At 34.9% G+C, this 12,250-nt stretch overlaps 1 protein-coding gene across 1 annotated transcript; it reads left to right on the top strand.

The window, feature by feature from the left end:
* Positions 1-1,084: 1,084 nt before the first annotated feature.
* LOC126893122 (uncharacterized) lies at positions 1,085-6,021 on the top strand. Its single transcript, XM_050663068.1, has 2 exons — positions 1,085-1,232; positions 5,720-6,021. Exons 1-2 carry the CDS (start codon positions 1,085-1,087, stop codon positions 6,019-6,021), a joined length of 450 nt encoding a protein of 149 aa, XP_050519025.1.
* The last annotated feature ends 6,229 nt before the right edge of the window (positions 6,022-12,250 follow it).

The following is a 12,250-nucleotide window of genomic DNA, read 5'->3' as shown; positions in this document are numbered from 1 at the left end:
CAAATATGTGGTTGTAATATTTATATGTAATATTTATATGGTTACTATAGGTACTAACGGTGAGAAATTTCACCTGAGACTTCCGGTTTTCGAATATGAAACCAGATGTACTGTTTTAAAGTCGCTGGAGTAGTATAAGCGATATATTATTCGACGTGCCTTAGCAGGATGAGAACAAATGTCTACTTTTGGTTTTTATATAATTTCCGGTTAAAAAGTTCCAACCAGAAGTGCCATATATTATAGTCGCATATACAAAAATATACAATTGTTCAGAGGTGCAGTTAACAAAGTTAAGATTGCTGTGATGGTAGCCAACCTCAATGGTAACCAACCTCTTGAAGACGGTACTTCAAGAAGAAGAACCGGATACTTTTGGTTTTTATATCATTTCCGGTTAAAAAATTCTAACCGGAAGTACCATATCAGAGTCGCAGAAATGATACATGTGACATATTAATTGAAATGTATTGAAAAGTCGAGTTTGAATCTTTAGTTCCGGTTTTGAAATTCTTTAGTTCCGGAAAAAGTTTAGTAAAAATGACTCAAAATTAGTGAAATCGTTTCTTCCGGTTCTGCTTTCGGCCCCTTTGGGTGAGAACCTAGGATTTACGAAGTTCAATTACTTGTAATTAATTAATACATAATTTGTAAAATTAAAATAATAATTCTCATGATTTATGCGTTTTATTCACTTTGTAAAGATTTTTTTGTGGGCATTGTAATATAATACAGCTTATACACCGCATCCCTCAGTAGACCGCAAGCTATAGTAAAAACACGACGGTAGACTAGATACTACAGTAGCACCGATTATCTTTTATTTCTTTAGTTTTAAACCTCAATGCTAAAAACCCAAAGAAGAGAAAACATCATTATTGGGTGCACCCTATCTGGCAAAAAATAAGAAATTTGCAATTTTTAACGTTTATACAAAGGATTTGAACTTGAAGGGGAGGTATTTTGGAAATGCCGTACGCCAGTCCCCTTGCCACTAATCGACAGCATGTTTAATTTTCGAGTGGTATTCGACTGGTGACCACGTTGTGTTTGTGTTGAGTATACAAAGACGTATTTAAAAATCATGCAAGACGATCAACAATTTAATATAAAATTTGTAGGCCTTGTAGAGGCTCATCCTTGTCTTTATGACAGTACTCGGGAAGAATATCATATGAGCCATTTGCAAGAGCGAGCCTGGGCCAAAACTGCTAAGGACATTGGAGAAGGAGGTAAGTAGAAAATACAGTAAATTTAAAATATGCGTTTATTAAAGTTATAACTGTTGATATTTATAATATTTGTCTATTCTCATACTATAATAGGTCTGGATCCCGCGTATGAAAAAAAAGTTGATTAATAGCAAGTTGAAAATTTGTTAATAGCTTAACTTTGTTGTAAATTTAAAATATGCGTTTATTAAAGTTATAACTGTTGATATTTATAATATTTGTCTATTCTCATACTATAATAGGTCTGGATCCCGCGTATGAAAAAAAAGTTGATTAATAGCAAGTTGAAAATTTGTTAATAGCTTAAGGGTGTCTAGTCGGACAAACTTTGATATATGGAACACTGTAACAGGGGCAGTTTTAATTGTGGAACAGGTTAAAAATTTGGAACGGTAAGAACACGAAAACGGCACATTTATTTTGTCCGACAGAACAGACTTATACTCTCCGAACAGAGATTAAACTCTCATGCAAAAATCAGAATGCTATTTATAACCTGTCATAATTCCTGTCATTTGACATATTCTACATGTTCCACTCATTAAAACGCCCATTTGGTGATAAATAGCAGTCTGATTTTTGCATGAGAGTTTAATCTCTGTTCGGAGAGTTTAAGTCTGTTCTGACGGACAAAATACATGTGCCGTTTTCGTGGTCTGACCGTTCCAAATTTTTAACCTGTTCCACAATTAAAACTTCCCCTGTTCCAGTGTTCCCATAAATCAAAGTTTATCCGACTAGACACCCTGAAGCTATTAACAAATTTTCAGCTTGCTATTAATCAACTTTTTTTTCATACGCGGGATCCAGACCTAATACTTTTCTTTTCAAGTCAACGAATAAATTTTGACCTAAAATTATATATCCTAAAAACTTAAATTATATCGGGTATTATGCTTTGTCAGGCCTGTATAGCTGTTTATCAGGTAACAAATACTTTATTACTTCTGTTACGAGTAAGTACAAACTCGCCGACAAATTTACCGGTTGTAACAAGGCCGCCGCTACCATGTGTGCAAAGTGTGCATCGCACACGGGCGGCCGATGATAGGAGCGGCGATCTAAACAAAAATACCAGAAAATATTTTACTGCCATACGATCTGCCCTTGCAGCTGTAGTCATAAAGTAATTCAAAGTGGCTAGCGGCTTTCGGACTTTTATTTTTATCTACGTGGGCTATATGCGATTTTTTCAAATTCTGAACATTTGGGAGTATGATACGACAATAGGGTACTTTCCGAGAATTTAAATAAGTGCTTGTTAAATTGCTCTCATTGAGTAATAAAAAAGTCTTTTTTATTACTCCATGGTTTAAAAAATATTTTTTATTACTCGATGGTGCCTCTTTTATAATATTGTTCCTTTATAGTCGAGGAAATGAAGCATTTTGGCTCGCAATTTTTTCGTCCAGCATGGATTTACTTGAAATTTTCACAGAAGGTAGGGAATAGTCCAAGGATCATTTTCTATATCATGCTGCTGTACGCTAAAACCTTGGGGGTAGTTGCCACCCCATCTCAGGGGTGGGAATTTTTTATTACATTTTAACCATGTAAATCGATGTAAAAAGTAATTTTAAGAAAAAAATGTTTTTTACATTTTTCGAGTTATTCGTGATTGAAAGTAACAGTTTTTCGACGGAAAAATAGACTTTTCTTGAGGGTTTTTTGATAAATAACTCGAAAAATATGCATTTAATGAAAAAAACTGTAGATATCAAAATTGTATCTTTTAGTAACACAAACGAAACTGTTTTTCTATAATATTTTTACGACCAGTATAAACCGAGATACGGCATGTTAAAGGTTAGCTTTTTTCGTCAAATGCATAATTTGAAATAATCAAAGCCAAATAACGGGAAAACTTTGCATTTTTCCAGGAAAACTTACATGATGTTTTTTCAAGCATACAATAAGATCTATAAAAAAAATAATAAAAAGTTTCTAGCATAAAAATTGAGCAACTTATGATAAAAAAAAGTCGGTACCTATTTTTCTCTACGAAAAAAACAGTGAAAACAACCCCCTACCTACCCTTGTAACTAAAAATTGGTCTTCGGCTTTCTATAATTCTTCTTTCGTTAATTCTATAATACTTTCGTTCTTCTTATATTGCACACTAAAATATTCGTTGTCGCGATAATCCAAAAGAGTCGTATATTCGTGGAATACACCATACTATGATTATTTTAAAAATCGATCTATCCAAGCGTTTTGCTTATGTGCTAAAAATAAATTTCCTAAACCTGCTGTCCAATTTAAGTTATTTTTTTAGTAGGTTATAGCCAATATCGCTGTCATAATATTGTGGCTAAACAGGTAAATTTTCATTGCATACCGGGTGTACCAATGAAACTGTGTTTTTTTCTTAAACTTCGCATCACCCTGTGGAATATTCTAGGATTTATAAAATACTTAAATTAAAACCCAACTATAGTTTTATGTTTTCTCAACATTCCCTTTTTTGATTAATTCGCTTAAGTTAGACCATAAAAAAGTTACGTACTTTAACAATTAGCCATGTTTTTCATCAATACAGGGTGTTTTAAATTAATAAGCATGGAAAACTTCAAGTGGTAATTCTACATGAAAAAATAATGACTGTTTGCTTTATAAACCTATGTCCGCAAATGCTTCGTGTCTGAGATAGAGGGTGTTGAAATTTGTCTTACAAACTGACGATTTATTTATTGCTTAAAAACCAGTTGAGATATGCAAATAAAATTTGGTGGGTTTTAAGTGGGTAGTTATTGTACTTTTTTGACATACAAGTAGGAATTTAATATTCACCATTGGCGCGCATACTGGTAATATAAGCCCTCATATTACCCGTATGCGCGCCAATGGTGAATATTAAATTCTTAATTGTATGTCAAAAAATGTGCAATTACTACGTCTTAAAACCCACCAAATTTCATTTGCATACCTCAACCGGTTTTAAAGCAATAAATAAATCGTCAGTTTGTAAGAAAACTTTCAACACCCCCATTCTCGGAAACGAAGCATTTGCGGACTTACCGTTTATAAAGCAAACTGTCACTATTTTTTCATGCAGAATTACCCCTTAAAGTTTGCCAATTATTATTTAAAAACAAGCTGTATTGATGAAAAACATGGCTAGTTGTTAAAGTACCTAACTTTTTTGTTATCCAACATAAGCGAATAAATCAAAAAACAAATTGTTGAGAAAACATGATGCTATAGTTGGATTTTAATTTCAGTATTCTATAAATGCTAGTATATTCTACAGGGTGATGCGAACTTTAAGAAAAAAATCCAGTTTGATTTATACACCCGGTATACAATGAAAATTTAACTGTCTAGCAACAATACGACAACGTTTAGGAAAGTTTTTAAGGAAAAACCAAATGTTTCACTTACTAGTTTATTTAATACACGGTCGATAACGTAAAGAAAATTAACTATATATATTTACATATTATACACATTTATAGCTAAAACGTTTATACATTTGTCTTCATTCACAAAATCTTTTCTGATTTTTAAGCGAACCATCTGCGGTAAAGAAAAAATCACAGAGTTTTTCTCGTATAGCAATTGCAGGGTTGGTAGCTCTGCTTTGATTTGTGAATGCCGGGTGTTCTTCATTTTCTATATCGATGTCACAATCGTCTCCTTTTTTTCCTCACGGAAGCGAAAACAAACCTTCAGATTTTTTAATGAAATTATGCAATACGCATACGGCTTGAACAATATTGTCCACCGTATTTGCATTAAGAGCAATGGTTGTGTGAAGAATTCTAAACTTGGATGACATCATTCCAAACGAGCATTCTACTGATTTGCGACCTCTTGACAACCTGCCATTGAATACTCTCTTCCTATTTGTTAATCCCCTTTTAGGGTAGGGCTTCATGATATTACACGTCAATGGAAAAGCTTCGTCTGCAGTAAAATAAAATGGAAAAACTGTGTCTTGTCCAGGTAGTGGAGATGGGTCTGGTAAGTCTAGAGTGTTATTAAGTAAATTTTTTCAAAAATTACTTTCTTTTAACGCCCTCCCGTCACTATTTCGCCCGTACTCACCTACATCAATGGCCATGAAGCATCCATCTGCATCTGACACAGCCATCAAAACAATGGAAAAATACCCTTTGTAGTTTATGAATTCAGAACCTGATTTTGGCGGACGTCTGATCCTGATATGTTTGCCGTCTATACTTCCCACACAATTGGGTAGATTCCAAAGTTCCCAGCATCTTCTTGCCGATTCTAACCATGTTTCTTTAGTAGGGGTAGGGAGGTACTCTGGTTGTAGAACTTTCCATATTACTTTTGAAGTTGCATCAATTATTTTCCTTATTGTAGTATGACCTCTCAAAAAGTAACATGCTAGAGCTTTTAGATTGCATCCGGTTGCAAAATACCTGAAAAGAGAGACAATGTTCTTGTCTTTAAATAATTTATTAAATTTACTGAGTTTATTGTTACCTTTTAATTTTAATAAAGATTTATTTGATTTCCAGCTACCATCACAGAATGCAAAAATAGATGGAAGAATCTACGAGGAAGCTACACCAAACATCTGAAGAAATATGTACCATCTGGATCTGGCGTATCAGTAAAACGACCCTACTATCTAGCAGAACATATAGGTTTCATTTTACCCTTCACAAAGTCACGCCAAGCTAAGGGAAACATTGCTTCCCCAAGCAATACAGAAAGCTGTTCAAGCAATACATTTAATGAACAATTTTCTACTCAAGATGTTTTAACCGAAGAGTTGTCACAAAAATCTGGAGGAGAAGAAGAAGAAGAGAGAGAATAAATCAGCCAGAATGATGAAACCGAAATAATTTTATCCAACCGCCAAGATGTCTTGGAAAAAGACAATTTTCCAAGACATCTTGAAAAAAGGACTCTTTCAAAATCGTCAGTGGTTACCGAAAACAAAATTAAAAAAATGAAAACTGCTGACGCAACATTACAAGATGTTAATAAGGCTGCAATGGACTATTTCGAGGAAAAGAAAAAGAAGCAATCAACTAATAGACCAATTGATTCAGCGAACAATGATGCAGATGTCCAATTTTTGTTGAGTTTATTGCCAGACTTAAAAAAAATGACGGACAGGCAGAAACGTCAATACAAAGTGGGGGTCCTAAATCTTGCTGGTGAAATCTTGGACGAAACTGAAATAGCAAATACCACAGTCACTCAAATTTGCCCAACATCCGACAACTACTCGCCGATACACGTTCACGGTATGCCATCTAGCCGTCCCTCTACATCTACATGTATCTAGTAATAATAATATTATACCTGTATTTGCTGAGGCTGTGCATTTATGACCAAACTATCCAGACGTTTCGATTGCCACACCACATTCAGCACCAGTAGAAAAAGAAACCGTAATAAAGAATATGCAGGATACTTATCCAAATAATTTTTAAAAAATAAAATGTATCTACCTCTTTTATTAATAAATATAATAACTAGCTTATTTCTTATTATAGACTTACCGCAATGTTATTAAAAGTCTTTCTTCGGGAGAAACACATTTCCTCAAATTTGTATCCTTTTTTTGAAGGCTGGGTCGCAGTTTACTCAATAAATTGCAAAATGTGACTTTCTTCATCCGGTAAAAAACTTTAAATTTTTGGTCATCCAAGTTCAAGTCGTTTTTGTAAACATTAAAAATTCCATATTTCCTATTTTTCTGCCAGAGAGGATGCACCCAATAACGACGTTCTCTTTTTTTCGTATTTTTTGCATTGAGGTTGGCAATTTGAAGAAATGAAAGGTAGTCTTCATCTTCTGAGGATGACATTTTCACTAATGATAACAGCAGATGTTTTTTTTTCTCTACCACTTTGCCGCCACCCAATTGCCCCACCACTTGTTGACTATTTCCAGGCCTCACACCAGGGTTCGAGCCAATTGAACGTTTATAAAATTTTTAAACTGAAAACTTTCGAAAACTGTATGTCCTACATAGGTCTGGATCCCGCGTATGAAAAAAAAGTTTATTAAAAGCAAGCTGAAAATTTGTTAATAGCTTAAGGGTGTCTAGTGGGATAAACTTTGATATATGGGAACGCTGGAACAGGAGCAGTTTTAATTGTGGAACAGGTTAAAAATTTGGAACGGTCACACCACGAAAACCGCACATTTATTTTGTCCGACTGAACAGACTTAAACTCTCCGCACAGAGATTAAACTCTCATGCAAAAATCAGACTGCTATTTATCATCTGTCATAATTCCTGTCATTTGACATATTCTACATGTTCCACACATTAAAACGCCCATTTGGTAATAAATAGCAGTCTGATTTTTGCATGAGAGTTTAATCTCTGTTCGAAGAGTTTAAACCTGTTCTGCCGGACAAAATACATGTGCCGTTTTCGTGGTCTGACCGTTCCAAATTTTTAACCTGTTCCACAATTAAAACTTCCCCTGTTCCAGTGTTCCCATATATCAAAGTTTGTCCGACTAGACACTCTTAAGCTATTAACAAATTTTCAGCTTGCTATTAATCAACTTTTTTTTCATACGCGGGATCCAGACCTAACACTACTCACGTCTATTTCAGTACTATTTACTTGATGTCTATTTAGTTCAGAGAAGTAAGGAAAACAAATATGCTGTTGATGACACAACCCCCTCCAGGCCGAAACCGGACGGACAGACAGACAGACAGCCTAGGTCAAATTTATCACGTTTAGTACCATCCTTGGATTATAAGCTTCCATTTGACACCTCGTTTGTCATTTTACCTGGTATAATGACGGAGAAGTTATATTCGCGGTCCGGCGGACCGACGGACAGATAGCCTAGGTCAAATATCTCACCTTTAGTACCATCCTTGTATTATAAACTTTCATTTGACATCTCATTTGTCATTCTACCTGGTATAATGGCGGAGGAGTTATATTTACGGTCGGACGGACCGACGGACAGACCGCCTCGGTCAAATATCTCACCTTTAGTACCATCCTTGGATTATAAGCTTTCATTTGAGACCTCATTTGTAATTCTACCTGGTATAATGACAAAGGAGTTATATTCGCGGTCGGACGGACCGACGGACAGACAGCCTACGTCAAATACTCACCTTTAGTACCATCCTTGGATTATAAGCTTTCATTTGACATCTCATTTGTAATTCTACCTGGTATAATGACGGAGGAGTTATATTCGCGGTCGGACGGACCGACGGACAGACATGATACGTCAAATATCTCACCTTTAGTACCATCCTTGGATTATAAGCTTTCATTTGAGACCTCATTTGTAATTCTACCTGGTATAATGACAAAGGAGTTATATTCGCGGTCGGACGGACCGACGGACAGACAGCCTACGTCAAATACTCACCTTTAGTAACATCCTTGGATTATAAGCTTGCATTTGACACCTCATTTGTAATTCTACCTGGTATAATGACGGAGGAGTTATATTCGCGGTCGGACGGACCGACGGACAGACAGGATACGTCAAATATCTCACCTTTAGTACCATCCTTGGATTATAATCTTTCATTTGACACCTCATTTGTCATTCTAGCTGGTATATTGACGGAGCAGTTGTGATTACAGACGGACAGACAGACAGACGGACGTGGGTAATTCAAAGTTTTCACATTTTTTTCAAAATTGGGTGAAAACAAAAGTAAGTTTAAATAAACAGTACGACCATATAAATGTTACAACCACCATGTACTTTGTTATCTTGTTTTTGTCAGTTCAAAAAATATCCGTACTTAGAAGTATTATTTTAACAATAATTATAATTATTTATATTATTTATATGTTCTCATTAAATGCCAACAAAACTGCTTTTTGAAACAAAACAAACAAATATTATTTTGCTTTTCTTATATCAACATGAATACGTTGAATAATGCTGAAAAAGCAACTGCTGCATCAAAATAGCGAGTCGGCCACCTCTACTTAATACCACGCCACGGGCCACGGCCATTCCACCTCAGTGGGCGCCTCGCCTAAAAGAAAAACTAATTACAAGACGCCATCTTCAAAGAGCTCTAGCTCCCTTAGGAAGCATTTTCGGACCAGGTGAATTGGGTTAAAATATTTTAAAATTATCTGAGAAATCTCCTGGCTTCGTTTGTCGGTAGAGTTTCTGGACACCCTGTATACCTAACCTATTCCGTCTATAAATTTACTACTTTAGGTGGGAATAAGCCACAATTTAAGTTTGAAATTAAATTTATTAGACGTTTCAATTTCCACTTTAAAAATCGTTATTAAACTACAAAACTTTAATAAATTAAACAAATTTTGTTTTTGTTGCTTGGTAAAAGAATTCTTCTAATAATTTAATTTTATCTGACTCATTTATATTGGCAATTCAGACATAGGCATAATATGCCTATTATGTCTGCCTAAATTATGCATTTTAAAGGAGATGACTGTAAAATTATATTGCCAATATTTATGAGTTGCGTTCCTGGAACGACTTTATTGGTATTTAGATTGGTATTGGATATGGTAGTTCATTCGTTTACATGAAATCAACTTTAACTTAAAAATAATATCCGTTAGAAAAATCACGGCATGTGATTTGTCTTTAAAAAGGCAACCACATGCAATGATGACACTGATGACAGTAAAATTCTCGTGTTATTGATCGGTTTAGCGTACGTCAGGTAAAATAAATATCTCATCATCCAGCCTCAAAAGTCCACTGCTGAACATAGGCCTCCTCCCCTCGTTTCCAACCCCGTTTACCCTGCGCCGCTCCCATCTAGTTTTTATTTAGCTTTCTTAAGTCGTCAATCCATCTTGTAGGCGGTCGACCGACGCTTCTCTTGTCTTCTCTTGGCCTCCATTCCAATAACCTCTTTGTCCATCGCCCATTTGTCATTATGGCTATATGTCCTGCCCATCTCCACTTCAACCTGGCTTGGAATTGGAATTTTGCATAATAGCATTATTGATAAAAAGGAATTAAATTCCATTATAGAAACTGTTCTAAAACTCCATAAAAAAGATGAAATACTTTTTTAAAATTTTAATAATACATATAAATATTATGACATTTTAAAAATAGAAGCCTATTACTCTGAAACAAAAATCGTTTCCGTTGTTCACTTTCCTATTGTTCATCCAGAAGTCTTCTCCTATTATCATCTTTATTCCATCCCTACGTCAAACCACAGTACCATTATACCTCGAAACACCTTTCTGACCATGAATGAAAATTATTATCAATATCACTCGCTGCCCTGTCTGGATCTGAAGCCAAATTTCTACTGCACTGAGGGACATTTTACTGCTGGAATTGAGGAAGGGGACTGCATATTTCAATTATTGCAACTACAGAGTAGTCCTGCAACTTGCTAAAGGACTCCCGTTCTGATATCTGAAAATGTAATACAGTCGAACCCGCTTATTGGAATAGCCTTCGTGCCAAGCAAAAGTATTCCTATAGACGGGATATTCTAATAACCGATCGTATAAGGAATAACCTTATACCTGGTAGAAACATTTCGGGACCTCAAATTTCTATTCCTTAAACTGGGATATTCCTATAACCGGTATTCTAATAAGCGGGTTCGATACAACAAATTGACGATTCACATTATATTGCTATTTTCATAAATCAAACGAAAATTGGAACAATATGTCAGAAGACAGATTTCATCACACTGAAAGGAAATTTCCTGATTTCCATTCCATACCAATGCCAGTTCAAAGCAGGCAAGAAGACATTTATTACTTAATAAAAATACAGTTATCCAAGGCCAACCACAGTTGAGAGTACCTAATGCCAAAGAATATGAAGAAGAAGTGCCAGAAATTAGTTTAAAAGATATCTCGCTCGATAAGATCCATACAATCCAAAGTAAGAGAATCAAATTCGACCGGTAGTACTGAAACATCTAAAAGACCGTTCCGTCAATCATTGAAGTATCATAACATATAATATTATATCTTACTAATGATCATTGTTATCTCAATAGCCGTCCAGTATATTAAGAAATTTCATTCAAAAGGAAATCCACTCCCAGCACAAGATGATCACTCTACAGAAAAAGATGATCCAACAGTACCTGTACCTAATCCAAGAGCCATGGAATTTTTCATTCCATGAAATATGCCAAGAACTCGCATTGGAGGAGTTATCGACGCCGGCCCTGTATATGTGCAAAGACCTATATAATAGTCTTATATTAATAATAGTCAAATATAATAATTACATTTTGTTCAATTCATACATTCATTCTGTTCATAAACTTTGTAGAAGACACATTGATCTTAATATTCATAATTTGTAGCTATTTTTAAGTAGGTAATTTGTATTTTTGAAAATAAATAATATTTTTTAAAAATAAGTATTTCTGTCGGAAACTTATAAGTCGCGTGGTACCCCGTCCAAATAGCCCCGTCGAAAAAGCTCCGACAAAATAGCCCCGACATAATATCCCGCACACAAAATAGCTCCGACAAAATAGCCTGCAGATAAAATAGCCGAGGAATAATAGCCCACCGACAAAATAGCCCCGACAAAATGGTCCCGACAAAAAAGCTCCCTTCAGAATTCATCGTGAAATAATCCCTTAAAAATACATTTTTTCGGAAATGGTAATTATCCTCTATTCAGATGTTTATCTTAACCGGCGTTATGGAAATGCCTCCCACTTTTCAGGTAAATATTTTCATGCATGAAATGCCTCCCAGGTACAATCGAAATGCCTCCGTTTCGTTAATCATTTAGGCTGATATTTTGTCTATTTAATCTCTGTATAATGACACAATGTTGCCAAATCATAATTTAGGTAGATACATAGGTAGTATCTATCTATTTTGATTTTTCTAATTCTTAATTCAGTGTACATAAAATTTGTTTCACATAAATATTTCACAGTACGACGTATTTCTTTTTAGAAATGAAAGTTGTTACCCGACAATCTAATACCCAGCTTTTCTGGGTAATTTCAATGACGATTCTAATCTCTCCCATATTTATAATTCCATTTTATAATTCCATGAATAGGTACTTTTACCTTAATCTTTTTGTTTGCTTATATTC

Source organism: Diabrotica virgifera, chromosome 10, assembly GCF_917563875.1.
Source record: "Diabrotica virgifera virgifera chromosome 10, PGI_DIABVI_V3a".
NCBI lineage: Eukaryota > Metazoa > Arthropoda > Insecta > Coleoptera > Chrysomelidae > Diabrotica > Diabrotica virgifera.
The sequence above is the reverse complement of the archived record's forward strand: the minus strand, read 5'-3'. Positions and strand labels throughout refer to the sequence as shown.

Bases quoted from the DNA above. Each gene is read 5' to 3' on its own strand.
- LOC126893122 (XM_050663068.1), top strand. From the start codon at position 1,085: ATGCAAGACGATCAACAATTTAATATAAAATTTGTAGGCCTTGTAGAG. The intron at 1,233-5,719 runs GTAAGTAGAAAA...TTTGATTTCCAG, and splicing joins TAAGGACATTGGAGAAGGAG to CTACCATCACAGAATGCAAA.